At 39.9% G+C, this 21,034-nt stretch overlaps 1 protein-coding gene across 3 annotated transcripts in view; it reads left to right on the top strand.

Moving 5' to 3' along the window:
• gria4b (glutamate receptor, ionotropic, AMPA 4b) overlaps positions 1–21,034 on the top strand; it is a 197,793-nt gene that overhangs the window by 112,277 nt on the left and 64,482 nt on the right. For all 3 annotated transcript variants that reach the window (XM_023280074.3, XM_023280073.3, XM_035952744.2), the window contains exons 4-6: positions 7,220–7,404; positions 13,567–13,620; positions 16,163–16,321. In XM_023280074.3, coding sequence (XP_023135842.2) covers positions 7,220–7,404; positions 13,567–13,620; positions 16,163–16,321 — 398 coding nt within the window. The remainder of the gene's footprint in view (positions 1–7,219; positions 7,405–13,566; positions 13,621–16,162; positions 16,322–21,034) is intronic.

The following is a 21,034-nucleotide window of genomic DNA, read 5'->3' as shown; positions in this document are numbered from 1 at the left end:
GGTGCAGAAAATGAGGGTAGGAGACACAAAAGGAGATTAGAGAAAGAAAGAAATTAAGAGGAAAAGGAGAGGAGAGGGGAGATGAAACAAAAAGAAATGACAAAGAGGAAAAGGGGAAGGAAAGGAGCTTAAGGAAACAAGGTTTGAGGAAAGAAAAGAAGAGGAAGGAAGAAATTATGAAACTAGGAGAAGAAGAAGAGAGGTGAGAAAATGAGAATAGAAGAAAAAAGTGGGAGATGAGGACACATAAATGGAGTAAAAGGCAAAGAAACTAAAAGAAAAGAAGAGAGAAATGGAGAGAAAACAAGAGATTCAGAAACTAAATGAAGATCTGAGAAAAGAACTCTACAAAGAAAACAAGGAAATGAGAGGAAAGAAGAAATTAGTGGAGAAAATGTAAGATGGGGAGAAGAAAGGAATGAGAAAAAGGCAGTAAAAGAGGAACAGACTTAAGAGACTGAGGAGAAGAACGAAAAGGACACAAAAGGAAACAAAAAATTCATAGAGGGAATGAAAGGAGAGGTGAGGAAATAGGAATAGAAGAGATGAGCCGAATAAAGGAAACAAGGATTTTAGAGTAGGAAGCGAAAAGGAAAAGAAGAAAATAAGAGTACAAGAGATAAGCAGAGAGGAAACAACAGGAAATGATAGGAAAAGAGAGAAGAGCAGTGGAACAGAGAAGAAAGAAGAGGAATCAAACATTAGGAGAGGAAATAAGAATAGAAGAGTGGAGAGACAGGTCAGAGGAGAGGAAACAAATAGATCATCGAAAGAAAGGGTTAGGAAACTAAAGAAAATAACACAGAGTGGAGGGGAAGAAGGAATAAATCGGGAAAATAAGTAAAAAGGGGAAGAGAAGGGGACAGGAGAAGAAAAGAAAGGAGGGGAAATAAAGATTTAGGAAAAGAACAAAAATAAGAAGGATGGAATTAAGAAATTAGAGAGAAACAACAACAGAAAAAAGAGTGAGGTGGAAGAGAGAATGTAACGGTATACAAAAGAAAAGGATAAAGAGGAAATGTAAAATTAAAAGAGGAAACTATAAGACGGGAGGACAAAATGAGAGTAGGAAAGGACAGATTAGGAGAGTAAACAGCAGAAGAAGAGATTAGAGTGGAAGAAAGGAAGTTCTAAGTAAAGGAGAGGAAACAAGGATAGATGAAAGAAAAAGGAAATGAGAGAACATAGAGATACATGTGGAAAGACAAAGGTGGTTTCAACCAGAGAACACTAAAGAACAGGACTTATGACATATGAGAAGAGAAAGAAAATGAAGAAGTAAAAGAAAGACGCTATTTCCTCATGCAGCAGATGAACCAATATCAGCTCTGATGAATCTCTCTTTTTAAACATATCAGACTCTGTGTTTTCTCTGGAGAGGAGGAGGTTGAAGCAAAGCATCAAGGAAGGAAGGAAGGAGTCGACATATGCTGCCTCTGAGCTTCACACCGGAGGGTAGAAGACTCGACAACAGGGATGGAGAGCAGCAGCAGCAGAAGAGGAAGAAACCAAACAGAACCAGATGTGCTTCTGTTTCCTCTCCACATGCTGTAGCTGCTTCCATCTAGTGTCCAGCTCGGCTCCGTTCTGCACAACATGCGTCGGTCGGTCGGTCGGTCGGTCGGTCGGTCGGTCGGTCGGTCGGCCGTCTTGCCCGTGGCTGTGTCTTTGACGCTGACGCTGATTGCGACTGGCTGCTGTTCCACATACAGCCCCGGGGCTACACATTTATCAGCTGGTAATCAGCTGGCCCTTTGCAAGCTTTGCCTGCCTCAGCCGCCACTACTGCAGCTTCCCTTCTATGAGCTGTATGCACCATGTGGCACAATGGGGCACGATGGGATATCGTCGCAGCCCGCCCCTGCTGCTGATTTCTATCTGGTGGGAAACTGAAATCTGGCTCCTGATTCTGACAGTTTTACATTACAGCAGTGTGTCACTTTCTTAACCTCAGCCTGTTCCCCTGAATGGCCACAAATAAAGAAAACATACAGCCTCATGAGGCATATTTTGAAATATGTGTTTCAGATTGTAAGATTTTGCTGGATTTATTACTTTTAACAGTACTACTTTTAATCCTTGTTCTTGTCAAATAAAATATTTGCTGCACGGTTAATTGAGTATTATATTACAATATAATCCTCCACAGCATGGAACATAAGGAACTTAAAAGTAAAAAGAGTCATAATAATCAAATAAATAATAAGATAAATAGTAGCTTATTGACCTAAAGAAAATTGGAATCTGTGTAAAAACAATTAGCACTATTGGCTTCTTGCAAATAAATGAACACAATCAACTGTGATGTTGATGTTTAAAATGTTCTTGTTCACAGAAAGCACCCACAAATACAACTATTTGGTTTTAAGTTGGGTAAATCTGACATTAGAACACCTTATTTTACTCTTTTCTAAGTTATTTTTCATCTAGTGGAGACTAGAGACTTCTTCTCTGTGTACAAACACCCAGCTAGCTTCTACTGTACCGTGCATAGGAGGTATTTAGGGAACATTGGTAATTTTTAGTGTCTGCTAAGATTTATTTACATTTTTCCTTTAGAAGATGTTATGAATTGAGGTGAGGATTATTTCAAGTCTCATTGTAATGCAAAGATTTGTACATTAGCAAGGATATAACACAACCCAGAAGTATTTTTTTGCCTGAGTTTCTGCAGTAACTGAGTGGAGACTAGAGGCCTCTATGTGCACAAACACCCAGCTAGCTTCTACTGTATCTTCCATGCGAGGCATTTAGGGAACATCAGTAAATTTTAGTGTCTGGTCTAGTAGTGTCATGGCTTTTACAAATTCTGATACCACATCCATGAGCTATTCGTCATATTTTTTTTAAAAGAAATCTTGTAAAAATAAGAACACTGTGAATTAGAAGTCCCAAATGTGTCTTTGAATTTCACTTCAAAATACCATGAAGATGCTTTCATTTTGCAGGACTGTAAAACTCCTTGATTCCGGTTTCTGTAGCTTAACATCAACACCCCCTTCCGGAAGAAGACTCTCTCTGTCTCTGCAACTGACAGCACTGAGCAAAACTGTAGCTGACACAGACATAATTTTATTTTAATTTTACATGAAAAAATTACCAATTCACAGCACAGCTAGTTGTTTTTAACTGATTTTGTCAGTCGACGTTGCAATCATAAAATCAGTGCTTTAGTATTGCAGAGCAGCAGCTTGAAGTGGCTCTGAAGTGACTGCTGGTTGACATTTAGTCTAAAGGAGCAGTGTTTTAGACACTGTTTCATACTCGATCATTTGTCTGACAACAGTAACAGAAAATATCCAAATAAGAAGCTTTATTGGGGATTTGGCTGCATTAAAATACACTATATGTGAGCACAGAGAACAAGAGAGAAGAAAACAGAAGTAAATACTGGCTGAGTTTAGGTTGCACTGAAACACGGCTGGCAACATGGAATTATAGGAACCAACCCAGTCCTTGTTTAGCCTTTTCAAATCAGTCTTAATCATTTCTGTTTGTCATTCAGTGTTAAAATTTCCACAGAGCTGTGATCTGTGGACATATGATCAAAGCTAATGCTAATGTTAGCCGTAGTAGCCGCACAACATGCTAAAACTATGGATTTTCCCATAGTTGTGTCAACATTGCCATAAAAAAATAAAAAATGTACTGGATCTTTCGCTCCTCAGATGCTGGGAGTGCATATAGACTCTTGTGTTTACTCTTGCAATCAGCAGCAGAACATATGGTGAGTTTTGCTTGAGGCTGACACATTTTAGAGTTAGCAGAAGCAGCTCTAGAAAGTAAACAAACCCGGTTGGACTGTGTGGCAGCTGGTTGTTTTAAATGGATCACACCAGTGAGGGTGCAGGATTATATAACGTTTGATCCAAACGAGTGCTGGTTCCTCACTTTCTGCTTAGAAACTAAATAAAATTCTTACCGACTTGTAAAGCAGGAAGGCCATCTACTTGAGGAATGGTGGTTGTAGGCTTCTTTATATTCTCACAGCTTTTATTTTACACCTCCAACTTTTTAAGACAATTAAAATGGATTTTTCACCATATGGGACCTTTACAGTATGAAGCACCGTGTTGCTCAACCAAGTATGATTTTCTACAGGAAGCTTTCAAATCCCTGACAAACAGTTTCAGCAGAACCTCTGGTCCGCTGCATGAAGAGGAGCCGGTTGAGGTGATCCGGACATCTGTCCAGGAGGCCTCCCAGCTGCCTCCCATGCAAGGTGTTTTGGGCATTATCAGCTGGGAGGAGACCCAGGGCAGAACCGGGATATGCTGGAGAGATTATGTTTCTCAACTGGCTTGGGGATACCTCCCAAAAGAGCTGGAAGAGTTCTGGGCAGCTCTGCTTATGTTGCTGCCTCTGCAACCAAGACCTGGATAAGGAGTAGAAAATGGAAGGATGGATAGACAGACTGGGTTGTAATAAGTCAATGTCAGCCATAAAAGCTATCACTGTTGTCAGCCAAAAAAAATCCATGCTTGTCAAAAATTACTGAAAATTTGCAAGCAGTAAATCTGCGGTTATTGCCAAAATGTGTATTTGCTGTACAAGCTTGAAAGGCCCAGCAGCTGTAAGTGTGACATTATGAGAGTCAGATGTAGCACATGAGATAGAAAACATGCTGGAAATAAGCTTGAAATTGATTGCATCAACCCAAAAGAAAAAAACGGACACCGGCATAATAATAAACTATGGTTTCACAGCACAACACACTAACAGCTGCTCATTTATAGCTTAAGCAGCATCAGTTGATGTGGCCAATAGCAGCAAAGGCGCTGCACCTACCACAGGGAGTCATTTTAGCCTCATCTGTGGCTTCCCGCCCTGCGCAGTCTGTCCCTTTTATGTTTATTTGTCAGGAAACAAGTGCGAAACCCTTAATCTCAAGCAATAAGAAGAAACACTTTGAATCACATTCAGCCACCAGCTGCTATCTGTCTGTAGTCCCTGAGCAGGTCGACACAAACACCACTAAATAAATGTTAAGGTAAGGAAAGAGTGTGTTTGAAGTCCAGGGACAGGAATATTGACACAAAGAATATTGATTTTACCATTCAGAAAGTAACATCAGTCATGCCTGAGGAGATGTTACATGGAATGTAACTGATCATTTATTAAATTTCTGGTTGGAATATTGAGGAAAGCTGACTTTTAGGGTCAGCTGCCTTTTTTTAAAAATTTAAATAAGCTGAATTTGGTTTAAGCTCAATATCATATTTCTGCATGTTTTAATCATACTTGTTTCTTTTTTAACATTTTGTATTTACATTGATAAAGATAGTAGAGCTAGAAAGTGCGGGAAAACAGTTTACACTTTAAACTTTAAAATGGAACTTATAAATGGAAAGATTATTGATTTTGTCAAACTACAAATGTGAAATCTGCCACTTCTTATTTGCACAACAGAACATTAGAAATCTTTCTTTAAGTACTGTGCTACTTTGTCATGGATAAAGTAAAAATATCTATAATATGTAGAGCAACTAATTTGCCAATAGATGTAACACCTGTGGCCACTTGAAGAAATGTTTGATATGGTGATGGAATTTAAAAAAAAAAAAAAACTGTTATCCAATAAATTGCAAATAACTTTAGTTTTTTTCTCATATTATAGTAATTTATGGCATTATAGCCATATCATAGTGCACAATAGACATTTTTAAATTCTTTCCACTTCTAGTCATGGTTGTACTGTTTCCATAAAGGTGCAGGACTTTACAATGCAGTTAAAGATGATTCCACAGTGAGTAAAAATGAAACAGCAGCAGCAAAACACCCAGAAACTGCTTGGTGTTCAGAGGGTTAAACTGCCAACCACATGCAGATAACATAAGCTTTTAATAATCATAATTTAAACATTATTTCTTTATTGATCTTGACAAAATAACTGAGGCTTGACTTTAAAAAATGAAACTGCTTATCACAACGCCATATCTGTCAGACATTTCCCCAAACCGTTCAGCCGTAGTAGTAATAATACAGTAGCATAATTTTACTCAAGCGTCAGATATTCAAGTATTCTCCTTGGAAAGTGGAAAAATATCTGTCAGCTCTGTCCCACTGTGACACTTTGGTGCGACAACAAAAGCTGATCCAGAATTTCCTGCTTTCAACATGCAACCCCATTTGTCTTCTGTTATAACAGAGAACAATGTCGTCCCATTTGGGGTCCGACTTCCCGGCAAACCAAAATGTCATGAACCGGCTCTTCCCTCAGGACAGTCTGACATAAAACATGCTTGTGTGTGTGTTTTCCATGTGTGTGTGTGTGTTGCTTCAACCGGCAGTCCCTCTTGGCACCGACATCCCTCTAATGGGGAGCAAAGAGGGGCTGGGGAGGGGATGGGGGAGGTGGAGAGGAAGCCGGGTTGCCAGAGCGCAGGTTAATCCACTAATTGGGAGCAAAGGGAGATGGGTTGCCAGACTGTGATGGCCACCAGGAGGGGCCGTTTAAGGGGGACATCTGTTCCTGCTGGAGAACAGCCGCCCTCACAGTTCCCCAGTTTCCTCTCTGACACTCATCTTCTTCCTACACAAACCTGACAGCGACGGTCCAACCTCCTCCAGAGTCTCGTGTCACGTCCAACTCCTTTTTCCTTCAACCGGACCAAAAGCTAGGCTCAGGATGGAAAAGCATAAAAGCTGATTTCCTTTTTAGTTTCCTTCAGATGGGAAGGAGGTTGTCTTGCCAGGCACGTTGGGGCCAACAAAAGCCAGTTTATAAATTTTTATAGTATTATAAATTCTTTTACTTTGATAAGTCAAACTTTCTGCACACATATCTATGTTTGACATGTTAAAGAAAAAAGATCCACTCTTGTCAGAGGCATTGCTGTGTCTATGTGTAAATGTTTGAGTGTTTTTTCAAAATAAAAGTCTGTTGGTTTTTCCTTGTGTTCTTAATATTGAATGGGATGTGTTTGCTGTGTCACTGCTAAAATCTACACCTGTGCTGAACTTATAATGTGAAGTGTGGTGCTGTCCAATTTTGCTATACTTATTCGTGGACTTTTTTTTTTTTTTTTTTTTACATTTCTTTTATTGTTAGCAAAATATTTAGTTGAAAAAAAATGCACATTTGTTGTTGTTCATGTTGATAAAGTGGAGAGTGGTTATTGAGTGCATACAATGATACATATATGGAACATTATTAAGGACTGTGATTTAAAAAACAAAATGATAAGGCTCAAAATTAAATTGAATGTTTTACTTTCAGGATACGCTATCCTGCAGGCCATCATGGAGAAGGCCGGACAGAACAACTGGCAGGTCAGCGCCATCTGCGTAGAAAACTTCAACGACGCCAGCTACCGGCGACTGCTGGAGGACCTGGACCGGCGACAGGAGAAGAAGTTTGTCATCGACCTGGAGGCCGAGCGGCTGCAGAACATGTTGGAACAGGTGATGTACCCACAAAAACAGCATTTAGTTGGTTTTTACTGCAGCTGATCAAAAGAAATTTGTCAAAGTTTACAGTTTAAAAATGTAATTTACTTTAGCAATACTATTGTTTTTAGGCATAAATGAATTTAACATTCAGACACTGCAGATGAAGTGAAAGAATACTTCAATTTTGACAGAATTTCCAAGAAGCAACCACACTAACCACAGATATCACTGGAAACAGGTCATTCTGCAGATTTTTTCTTTTTTTTAATTTAAAAAATACAAAATTAAAATCCCATTTAACAAGAAAAAATGGTACTGTACTGTAGATATGTGATGATTAGTGGCTTGTGGACATGATAACTATTGCGTCAACCACTAAATAGTGTTAATGGTGTTAGTCTTAAGCAGTCTTTTCCATGTACCATAGTTGAGACAATTTCAAACTAAAGTGGGAACTTTAAATATCTTGTGTGGCTCACACAGCCTGAGATATGAAACTATAGATTAGCACAATTTCCTCTTATAGCTCTGAAAACATTGCTGGGAACTACAAATATGGGGATAAATTGAGCAGCAGGGTGATCAGACATGTTGTAAAGAACCCGAATGGAAGTAAACCGTAATTTTACTTTAAATGATGATGCCTCTGATGTTTATGGTTCTTGTTGGATCCGTTTATGAGTTATCAGGCAATCACAATCACCAAGTTAATTTGCAGAAATGCAGCAGCATCACAAAACTGAAGTGCAACGAAGCAACAAACACGAGTAGCCAGACTATCAGACAGATTGGAAACAAAGCCTCAGGTTAGTCAGACTTATCTGGAAGAGAATGTGAAGATTAAAAAAAAACACCCCAAACTGTCTGTTGCAAACATCAGTCACAGTTTCCTGTGGATTTGTGACAAAAACTGGATAGTCAGCACCAGAATAGTTTTCCTCCAGGCCTCACAGCAACAAAGTCTGCTTTCTTCCTGGTTTGCTACTGTGTTTTCGCACATTAATGTTTGTGTTTCTGCCTGAGTTTGACTTCACACTGATGAGAGATGATGTTAGACACAGTTGTTCTGTAGGATTTGTGAAAACTTTACAAATGTTGGGTTTTCGTATCTTAAAAGCTAATCCTGTTTAGGGACAGCGGTTTTGGACGAGACCCACAGTTTCTAGAAATCAAATAAAACTTCAAAACAATCCAAAATAGCATATTTTATCATTCATTCTTACAAAAGAATATTTAAAAAAACTACTTAAACCTCGATTATACTCAGCTGCAGACACCACAGATGTGTAATTGTTATTATGCTACTTTACTTTTCTAGACTTTTTGAGTCTGCTTGGTGTCTCATCACGCACAGTTGGAAATATTTTGCACGCACACACTCCTGCCGAGCATGTGCACTATCGCCTGAACTCTGGTGGACTCGGATAGATAGTGAAATGTACGTCATATAAAGTATAAAACTGGCTCCACTGTATGTTTACAGGCCTTCAGTTTACTTTGATGTATTCTGACAGTGGCCTATAATAAGTTACTATATTCATTCAATCAAGTTTTAAATCACCTGATTAATGTACAATATTTTCCGTTTACCTTTTACCTTAAAATCTATAGCTCCAGCAAAGCTGCAAAATCACCAACATTACCAAGATAATTTCCAATGACAGGATCCCAGAAACTACATTTCAATTAAAAGCAGAAGTTAATACTCAGTGCACTTACTCTGTGTTTGTTTTACTTTTTGGTGTGGAAGTGCTAATTACAAAGTTTGGAACAGTCTGTTCTGATCTCCAGTGGTGTTAGTTGGCATAAGCACACTCAGAATATGATGTTTGCCTTCCTCCTCCTCCTGTTTGCCTTCATCCCTCTATCCCTCCACCCCTCCCTGGAGCAATTGGTGTCTCTGTAATTGTTCAATTATTCAGGAAATCTCCACTCTGACATCTGTCATAGTTCTAACAATTTACTTTGCAGATGTGTGTGTCTCATTGCCCCACAGAGCAGCAGACATACAGCTCCATCCTGTTTGATGCTAGCGAACACAGCGTCTCCCGAGCAGACATGATGGATTCTGTCACTTTGAGAGCTTCTGGAATGAAGCGCTGTTTTACGCAGTGGTGGTCGGAGTTACTGCCAAAGACATAAACATCGACTTTAGCCTGTATTCATTCCAACTGTCATCCTATTTATATTTATATCTTTGAGAATTATCCTGATCCAGGACAAGGATTTGAATACATAATTGGGCCTCGTTAGCTGCTCGTCAGCAACACGGTCAGTACATATCAGGGCTTTTAAGAAACCAGATGTTATTTTGAATGTTGGAAATCTGTGAATCTGAGCCTGTTTCACTTACAGATGGAGCTGTAATTTACTGGCAGCTGATCGGCTAGTTGCACAAACTGTCATAGCAGCAACATTAACAAGGGAATGAAGACTGTTAGCTTAAAGTTAAACTGGTAATCTCGAAGATTTGAATCCAGAGTGATTTGGCAGCACCAGTAGTGGCTGTTTTATGCTAGTGGTCATCGACAAGACAAGCTATGATTCTGAGATCAGGAGAAATTGGTTACTTATTCTGTTGTCTGCAACTCTTCATCTACAAGTTCACTGTTGTTCCTTCTTGTTCCATTACTCTCTGCAATATTTCAAACCGATCCACTTTTAAAAAATGCTCCGAATGACTAGTGTTGTTTGTGGAAGCCTTTTATTCTACTCTTCTACAATTTCATCCATCAGACGCTTCTATCCAAAGTGACGTACATCTGAGAAACAAGGATCCACTCAGGAGCTTTTTTAAGAGATATAAGCAGCAAATGCTACACTCACTAAATTCATTTTTGGGTCTTCCTCATAATGACAGTCAATTCGCCACTTAAATAGCTTTAATGTGATGTTCAGTTTACATTAACAGTAACTTAAAGGTTCTCTGTGCAACATTCAGTACATTCAACCACTGGATGCTGCCACATTGTCAGCATCTCAGACAAAGACAAACAAGTGCACTGACTGCACCTTCCGTTAAGCAGCTCTAGCATTACAACATGCATTGAATGGCTGTAGCAAGTTTTCTATCTGCAAATAAAGCCACTTTTAACCTTGTACACAAGGTTTTCCATTAAAACAGCTCCACTACAGTAATCATGCAATTATATGAACACTGTCTGAGTAAACTACAACACGTCCTCCAGTCACAAGATCTGGCCGGAAGGCATTAATTGCCACACAAGTCTTCATCATAGTGGTCTGCTGCTAGCTAAACCGTCACAATGCTTTGTACTTGCCTACATGGAACTGCTTGTAATCTCAGTGGCCACTTTTTCAGGTCACTACAGAGCTAAAGAGTAAGAGGCTCCACCTTGTGGTGCAACCAGGTACTTCAGCTAATCTACATAAGATCTTCAGATATGCATCTTGTGCTTTATCGGTTAATATATTTACACATTATTAGCAAAATGAAACAAGGCCATACAAATGAGGGAAATAACATAAATTAAATATTTACTTTGAAAATCTGTGTACTTTCAGGGCCCTGATTGAACACTGGATTGTACTTTAGCTTTTACAGTGGAGTGTGGGAGGTCATTCTTAGTCTAATCATAAACACCGAGAGGGCCAACAGTTTTAAAGTGTGGAGCTCACATGCATCAATGTACACTCGTGACCATACTGGCTGATAAAGCAGAACAGAGAAGCTTGGATCACAACAGACATGGAACAAGCGTGACTTCTTTTTCTGCTAATAATGCCATAAATCTCCTTATCAGTTAGTTGTTTGCTGCTATATTAATGCTATGTTTATGTTCAAAATCTTGCATATTGCACCTTTAATAGAACATACTCCCCAAGAATGTCACCAAAGACATCCAGTTCATGTTGCTGCAGCTATATATAAATATTACCCATAATTTCACCAGTGGGTTGTAAAATCAATCACCATCATGCTGTCTCTTTTCCATAATAGATGGGGGCTTGACAGACTTTTATTGAAATGAAAATCTTGAGATTGCCACTTTAAAACTAGTAACTCCAAATGGTGTCAAATTTAACCGAATGTCATCAAAGCATCACAAATAATGTATTTTCACATTTCAATCTTATGTTTGAATAAATGCCAAAATCACATTTTCTTCAAAGTCACAATTGCAGTGTGTCAAGGTTGGATCTGTGACATCTCTAACATGGTGCAAATCTGAACTGAATGTGGTCACTGTATCCTGTTTTCCACTGCAAGAATTTAGGAGCTTTCATAGGTTGACCTGAACATCTGCGCATATTCTGACTGCAGGACGTTCTAAAAAACTGTTGTGTAGGACTCAATGTTGTTGACTTCATCTCTAGGAGGGCAGAAAATGGTGCTCATTGTCCTCTCTATGTAGACATTGAATAAAAGTGATATATTGTGGGTGATAGTTGAAGCTGTTGGACCCTTCATTGCAATCGAAAATGAAAGACTGAAAGTTCCCACACCTGCCCCAAGTTCCTGCACTGGAAAATGAAGATGGATTGGATTACACATTATTCTGTCTTCTAAAAAGCACTATATATTCATATTCATAACTGTATCGCAGAAATAGCATGTAAAGAAGTACGGTGAAAGACTGCTTTTAAGTCAGTCATTTAAAGAGATGTTCCCTTCACAGAGTGGGATAAAGTAGCACTGGCACAACAATAACCAGCCCAGCTCCTCAAATGTTCAGATTTTCATCCATGCCACCTGCATGGACAATATTATAAATCCTTGGCAAACACTGAGCATTACAGCATGTGAGCAAACAAGAATTAGACGAGTCCTAACTTCATCATTTGCTGTCTGCGCACTGAGGCAGCAGCATTCTTTATCTGATAGATGATAGAACTGATGAGAAAATGTAGCTGGTGACTCACTGTTTGACATTGAGCCAAGCATCTGCCGGTCATTAATGACGGCTTCAGTAGCAAAAGAAGTTTTAAAAGCCATCAGTGCTGCAGCCTGTGAGAGAATAGACGACACTTGTCTGCTTTTATATCGTCATTTTCTCAAAAACACACAGATACTAAGAGTATCTTACTAAGAGCCATAAGAATTTACCATATGAAGCCATTGCTGGAAAGATATGATGCTGCTGAATCTTAGCACTTTAAAGACATAAAAATTGTAGGTTGACAGGTTTGACACATGATATCAAACTGCACAGCATCATTATGTATATTTTTATTGCACAGTTTGTAGGTGGATGAACTGAACTACTGGGAGCTTGATTGTAAAGTCTGACTGCAGCAGGAAGGAAGGACCTGCAGTATCTCTCCTTTAGACACTGCAGGTGAAGCAGTCTGTCACTGAAGGAGCTGCCCAGTGATCTTACTGTTTCCTGCAGGGGGTGGGAGGTGTCCTCCATGATAGATAACAGCTTTTACATCATCCTCCTTTTGCTTTATGTTGGTAGAACTGTAAAAAAAATCATTCATTTTCTCCTTTAAAGATTCTTGTAGAATTTCATGTTAATACTCCAACCCAGTACCAGGATGAAGAATACAGTGTCCTTGTTCCTAATCCATTGTGACTTTCAGCAGACAAAATAGCACCTTTAAAAACTACTGAGTGAACTGATGTTTATGATTAATATGCGAAAAGTAGCTTATTGTGTTGACTGGATGCTAATCTCTCCTACAGCTCTCTAGATTGATATATTGGAAGCTCTTTTTGTACTTAATCTTGGATTTTGCAGCTTCAAGCGCTCACCAACACCTGAGTTTCCCAAACTGATGCTCAGGTCTTGACAGCACCGAAGCTGTTGGGGAATTGATACCAATCCAACCTTTTCTCAGAGATCCAAAGCATTTTTCTCATCTTAATTCATGCCCTTATTACCTGGACGTCCGGTGGGATTTCCCAGCAGATGTCACCCTTCAAAATTAGTTTTTATCACCGAGATGCAGCTCTGCGGCGTTGTCTCAGAGTGTCGAGAAGGACTGTCATGTCTGTGAAAGCGTGAAGTGTTTACCTCCTCAGCAAGATGCTGACATGACTGCCTCTTCATTTGTTTAGACGTTCGATCTTCTACGCATTAAACCCGACGGACCCACTGTGTCAACTCGCATGCGCCCGCCTGTCATGCGCATCGTTTAATGTAATTAACGTATGCTATGCTGTAATCCAGTCAGATTAACGCTGAGCTGTGCTCCGACTTCTCACAGATTGTCAGCGTCGGGAAACATGTCAAAGGCTACCATTACATCATGGCCAACCTGGTGAGGAAAACGATACTTCTTCCTCTTCTTCTTCTCCTCTTTGTGTCCTGCTTTGTTTGCCTCTTATCATATCAGTTTCACTCCATCTCAGCCTATTGTTGCCTCGTGTTGCTTTCCACCACCTCCCTGTGATTTCAGTCCATTTGTTCAAACACTGTGTGGTATTGATCTGAACACTGTGTCCCTTAAAGGCCCGACTATAGCAGCTGATGCTCCAACAGATGCTGACATCTGCTGGCATCCTGATATGGAAGCAAAGGAAGGCCCAAATTGCTCAAAATTTTGTAAACAATGAAGACTGAATCGTGATAATTAACTGAGAAAAACCCAATACTGAAAAACAAACATTTTACAGTCAATGTGGTTTGAAGGGTTGTCTTCTAAATTTCCTGAATGTAATTTTAACTGATGCAGACCTTCCTATTTGTTGTTTTTCAGGCCCATATTGTCACATAGAGAGAGGGTGCAAGTTTGCAGTCAGTCTGGATTCAAGTGAAGAACAGAGCTAAATGTGCAAGATGTGCTAGTTGGCACCAGACATACTTGTCAGTTAAACTAGTTATTGTTTTATGTTTTATGTGCCACACTGCTTAACTGATGCACATTTAGCAGCTGCCCTGTTACCAAGCTAATGTCCAGATGTTGTAAACCAGCAAGGTGGAAAGTTGCACAGATAACATCCTGTAAGACCAGTGGAGGTTGGCTGCTCCTTTTCTTTTTAAATCTAGAAAATGAAAACATGGTTGTACATCAGCATAAACTGGCGTGTAACCACTCAGCTGGAGCAATACGTATTCATGTGAATGTTAATCTGCAAAGTATTTTATGTGCTGTTCATGTTAATGTAGTATGTTGTTGCATTTTGCAAGATAATGTGCAAAGTTCATATGCAAGGCGCAAAGTGTCACAAAGTGCAATGGTTTTAACCAAATGCCTCTTAAATATTGTACAATGTTTCCATGAACAGTGTTTCTTTCTTTTGGACAAGCCAACTTGTCTGCATTCAAATTTTTTGTTCATCTAATATAGAGTTTAGTCATTAGGAGTATTCCTGAAAAGAAGAAAACCTGGTAAATGTTTAGCGTTCACTTGTGGCTAACTCTGGTATTCATTCAGGATTCAAGCTAAAATGACCATTCTTAGACCGCTAGGTTTAAAATAGCTTTAAAAACTACAATCCTAACTGCAACTGTAACAGAAATTTGTAAACACATTTTCAATTACTGTTATAAATAATGATAGCAATAATAAAAGAGCATTTAGCCCTGATCCTGGACTGTCGTAGGACATAGTAAGACCATCAGATGGAGCTGTACATAACTTCATTACAGTACAAATGAATGACTAAGACTGACTTCTAGTCTTGTAGAAATGTTCCTGAGATGCAGACAGTGGTTGAAATCAATAAATCTCTGGTCCGCAGGTCAGTGTATATTTATATGCAGGAATCTATGTTAGAATTCGCTGCATTGCTGTGTTTACTTCCATCAAACTGAATTTCTTTTTGGGTGGTTAGCAACAAGACAGCTCTGGATTTGAACCTGCTGGTTAGTTGTGCAAAGACACACATGGTAGATTGATTGATTATTCTAAATTGGCTGTAGATGTGAATGTTTTTTCTGCATTGGCCCTGTGATGAGCCCCTAACTAGTCTGAGGTATATTCTGCCTCTTGCCCAGTCGGGATGAACTCCAGCACCCTGCAGTCTTCTGCAGGATGAAGCAAGTGTAGCTAATGGATGAATAAATATGTTTGGGATGAGACTAATGCCTGGCAGTTTGAATATATCACCTCTGGCTTTGGGAAATTACAGTTTGATGGACAATTGTGATGTTTTATATCATTAGCTGCAGCGCTATTGTTCACATAATGAAAGAATGGGGGAAGTTAAGCAGTCCATGTCAACCTTTATCTCTTTTATTCATCCTTTTACCTCCATTTGTCACACAATTTAAAACATCAGAGCCTTCAGATATTGTGTTTTGCATAAATTATCAGGGGCAGTATGCTTAGAAATCATTTGGAAAATTGCTTGGGCTACTTAAAGTCTTATCTCACAATGCATTTTATCGCCTCCCTCCACTAACAGATTTGTCATAGTGGCTGTAGTCTCAGTCCAACAGTCCAGAAGGTGAACTTTGGGATTCGGCCCATCTCACCTGGATTTCTTCTTCACGTGTCAGCTGTTGCTGATGTGCACAACTGTATAGACTGCTGTGGTGTGTAGCTCCTCTGATACACTTCCAGGAATGTGATATGTGGTGCGCTGGTCCTGGATCAGGGCTAAAGAGTGTTTTTCACCTGCTCTTACTCCCTAAAGTACAGTAAATAAATCACTACTACTGTAATTTAGTGGTAGTTGTTTGGTAGTTATGCTATTATAATAATGTCATAAAACCATCATGATCTTGATCAATACCTGCTACACTTATTAAGTAGTGTTTATGCTTTCACTGTCCTCCCTGTCACAACCTTGTTCCTGTCTGTCGTTAAAGGATTCATGACCAGCCATGACCACTTTATTTCCTTGTTGCCCCTCAAGGGTTTTAAGGACATCAACCTGGAGCGCTTCATGCATGGCGGAGCCAACGTGACGGGCTTCCAGCTGGTCGACTTCAGCAACCCCATGGTCATCAAGCTGATGCAGCGCTGGAACAAGCTGGATCAGAGAGAATACCCCGGATCAGACGCCCCGCCCAAGGTACATCAGAATCCAATGAAATCAGATCAGTGGTGCAGCATGGCAGTGATTTAAAACCAGCAGACAGATCGAAAACATCTGAACTAGATTGCCATACATAGACTGAAGAATATTTATTCCACACAATTCTGAGTTGTAGAGTGGTTAGTCTATTAGTGAAATTGTTTTTGAACACATTAGACCAAGTCCAGATCGAAAACGAGCAAGCTAAGTTTGGTTAATTCTGGACTTGATTGTTGTACAAAGGCTAAAGACTCTTTAAACCACAATTTTTGATTTGTAAAACTGTTATCCTATTTGTTGAAAGTGCAAAAAATTTTTTCAGTCCTTTTTTTGCATCTGGACCACTTTAGACCAGATGCAGATTGAAAAAAACACAACTCAGATGAGTCAAATCTGGACTTCATTGTCTCACAGATGCTAAAGACTTTATAAAAATGCAGTCTTGCTGTGATTGTGTCACTGGGAGCAGGAGCCCTTCTGAAAATTAAAACCAAATATATGAAGCGAAAAACATAAGGGTCATGACTTTAGTCCCATCTTAGCCCAAAGATAAATCTGTGCTCAGAGGCCAACTCATTGATCCAACATGTGAGATTTCGAGGGAGTTTCAAATTGATTTTTGGACTGAAATGAAATTAATTGAAACCAACAGACACTTTGAGGGAGAGTAAATGTATCTAAAAGTGGTGTTGTGCATTTCAAGAATAGCATGCAGTAAATTACATGCTGCTCATAGCCAGTGGACTGAAACATGCAAAATTGTGGTCCTTTAATAATCCCTCTGGGGCAGTTGAAATAGCAAAAAATGAAGAAACAGTGAACATAATTAAAGATTTGGCATATAAGATGAAAATCATATGAAGGAACAGCAATAAAACACACTGAGACAAACATGAGAACTGGGTTGAAATTGACAACTCTGGTGAAACGCATTCATCCAGGGAACAGGCATATAGCCATCAACAGCCGGCTCCGCCTCGTCCACCGCTGTCACATGCAGCGATGTGACAGACTGACCCACTTTGAATTCTTTTCAACCACACAGATTGCAAATGGCACTGGGGCAAGAAGGCATCACGCCATGGTGGTTAGCAACCTCCTCCCTCCAGCGAAATCTGTGTGTCCAACAAGGATTTCTATTTTAAAAACCAGATGCAGTGGAGTGGAAGTGGTGTGAGTCATGCAGATTGTGCAGCGTTTTGTGTGTGTGTGTGTGTGTGTGCGTGCGTGCGTGCGTGCGTGCGTGCGTATGTGTGTGTGATGGATCGGGATGGTTCAAATTAAAAGTTTACACCACAGGGTGATATCACATATCACATGACATGATGTGTATGTGTTTGTGCTATCTCTTTGTGAGTGTTTATGCCCACTCCGTTTCTTGATAAATTGCTCTCTCTCCTGGAAATCCACTCAGCCTAAATTATTCTGCTCTCCACTAAACCCTCATTTCAATAGAGCTGGTTCCTGTTCGAGTTGTCCGTAGTCTGAGTCACAGTCAGCCCTTCTTTCTGCGACTATATTAACACCACGGTGAGTTTGGCCTTCTTCTGGCCCATTTGCTCACTTTACCTCGTCTTTGTATGGCGGCAAACTTTGACATGACACTCCAGGAGATATTAGACCTTATTTAAATATAATGTTAACACACAGGTCTCAACATGGTGTAATCAAAAATGTATTTGTACATCAACGCTGACAGACGTACAAATAGTTGGACATTGACCCAATAGTCAACATTTGGGCTCTGTACACAACCATAATGGGTTTGGAACGAAACAATCAAGATGTGCATAAAGTTGCGACTTTCAGCTTTAATTTGAGGGTATTTACATCCAAATCAGGTGAACAGTGTAGGAATTACAACACATTTTATTTGTGCCTTCCATTTTTTTTAGGGACTAAAAGTAACTGGACAAGTAGCTGCTCTGTTGTTCCATGGCCAGGGGTGTGTTATTCCGTATTTTTTTCAATTACATGGAACAGATAAAAGATCTAGAGTTCATTTCAAGTGTGGTATTTGGAATCTGGTGAAGTCAACTCTCAATATGAAGTCCAAAGAGCTGTCACTATCAATCAAGCAAACCATCATTAGGCTGAAAAATCAAAAGAAACCCATCAGTAGAAATGGCAAAAACATTAAGTGTGGCCAAATCTACTGTTTGGGACATTCTTCAAAAGAAAGAATGTGCTGGTGAGCTCAGCAATGCCAAAACCAGGAAAGAAACCCAGCGTCTGGTAATGTCTATGGGTTTCAGACTTCAGGCTGTCATTGACTGCACAGAATTTGTAACCAAATATTAAAAGTGACAATTTGATTCATGATTATGTTAGTTTGTCTGATTACTTTTGGTCCTTTAAAAAGGTGGAGGGCACATCTAAAATGTGTTGTAATTCCTCCACTGTTCACCTGATTTGGATGTAAATACCCTCAAATTAAAGATGAAAGGCAACACTAAAAGCACATCTCTATTGTTTTATTTCAAATCTATTGTGATGGTGGACAGAGGTTAAATATGTGAGCACTAACCAATGTGCTATGACCATCTGGACCTGTGCTACATGTTTGTGTGACCAGTGGTAGTTGCACATTTTCTCCAGTTTGGTGTGAAAATGCAGAGACGAAAACATCAAATTCTATGTCCAGGATCATTACTGGTTGTTAGAGGTGGGTCTGCGGCTACCAACAAGAGAAGTAACAGCAGTTTTCACAGTGACGAAGCGCATCGGGTCCAGAGCACAAGGAGCACGCTTTATGTTTTCTGCAACATTCCTGTGGTGGTGCGTTAGGAATAAATCCCAGACTGTTAGTGCAGGGTTCTGCTATAACATCTGGAGGCATCTGAAGAGGAGCATCTGGCACAAATGACCTCAACTGTGGTACAATGGCATGTGGATGCTCCAATGCACCCGGTCACAGCTTGGTAATTATGCATGGGATTTTGGGGCCACAGCAAACACGATTGTCACTCTACACCACAATACTTACCAGATTTGGCCCGCTGTGACTTCTCCCTCATTCCTAAAAGGAAATCTGAGTTGAGGAGTTGCTATTTGGACACAGTTTAGGAGATTGAGAAGATATGGTGTTTGAAATGTTAACGGAACTTTCAGGCAGGGGTAGACGTGTTGCAAATTTACATCAGGCACAGGTTTTGATTCTTGTAGTCCCAGAACCTTTTGATTGGACCTCATATTCCAACTTGCAAGAAACACAAAATTTTCGGTCTTGGGTGGAACAAATGAACGACATCTGGATGGTGTGAGCAGCTCATCTTCAAATTCTGATTTATTGTAATGTACATTTAAAAATCACAGTTGTATGATCAAATGCAGCAAAATGTACTCACCCCGGCATGTTAAAGCTCTTACAAGTAGTTGTACATGACAGTGAAAACAACATGTTTTTATGTAAAGTGCCAACAGTTCAGTAATCTAACAGCCTGCAGGTAAAAACTCTTAGAGGCAGCTGGTCTGAGCTCTGATGGTCTGTAGCTTTTGATTTCCTGAGGGAGAGAGTGAAAACAGACCCTGTAATTGATGTCTAGTGTTCTCACTAGACACCAAGTTCTCCATATTACTTCATGTGCTAATATGATTTACAAAGCCCGATTTGCCGTCCTCCTTAGTTGTTTGTGTTCTGTTCCGTCACGTTGTCAAAGCACACCAGTAAACCACCCCTAAGCATCCTCTCTGTGGACATTCAACATGTTTTAAAGTATAAAGAAAGCCTAATCTCTGTTGCACCATCTTAAAAACACAGCCTTTGGGAGTCTGAGATCTAAATGCTGATGAACAATATTCATGGCTTCAACAAGGACATCATTGATGTGGGTGAACAGTTTTGGACGTCCACAATTATCAACGTCCCTTGGTAGAAATCCAGTTTTTTACCTTGTTAGCATGTTCATATAGTGTTTTTTATCAGCTTTCAAGACACACATCATGAGTAATTGACCATTTTATTCTGTGTAACATAGATTTCACTCGCTAAAACTATTGACACATAAACATATACTGCCTCTGTCTGGGAGCACATCCAGCCAACATTTTTGTCCACTCACTACAGAGTAACTTCAAATCTTTGGGACATTGTCGGCTACATTTCTAAACCAAGACAGTGTCAACCCCTGCAGACTTCTAGATTACCAATTTGTTCTGCAGTTCAAATAGTTTTGGTGGGTAGTTTATCTAAAGCTGCCAAAGGGGAAAATAGAAAACCTGTTCAAGGCAGCATTAGCAGTAAAGATGAAGATGTGAAAGAGCTGATGGCAGTGAAGCTCCTGACTGTTAGTGAGTTTATCCCACACCTTGATTCTTTGTCTGTGTGTGTGATACTGTGGGCAGCTTGTCAGGGAATGTCAGGGAATAACAGGGGGATAGAGGGCAGCGTAGAGAACCATAATGTCACAGTGAGCAGTGGGCTAATGAATAGGATTCACCCCCGGCCGGAGGCAAAGTTAATGAACTCCTGCTAGCTGGGATAATTAATGCCAGACTGCTACCCGGCTGGACAAAACACTTGCCTTTTCCCTTTCTTTTCCGGCCGGCTCGCTCTCCATCTCGCCTCCTTTTCGTCATTCACTCAATTAGTTGTGTGCCACGCCGGAGGTGAGTTTTAGGGAAATGTATGGCTCACGAGGGAGAGAGTGATTTCTGTGGATCCAAATAATCAGATTCTGCACAGAGTCTTCAGGTCAAAGATAGATTAGG

The sequence above is a fragment of the Amphiprion ocellaris genome, chromosome 14 (genome assembly GCF_022539595.1).
Source record: "Amphiprion ocellaris isolate individual 3 ecotype Okinawa chromosome 14, ASM2253959v1, whole genome shotgun sequence".
Taxonomy (NCBI): domain Eukaryota; kingdom Metazoa; phylum Chordata; class Actinopteri; family Pomacentridae; genus Amphiprion; species Amphiprion ocellaris.
Note: the sequence above shows the minus strand (reverse complement) of the source record. Positions and strands in the feature narration are given on the sequence as shown.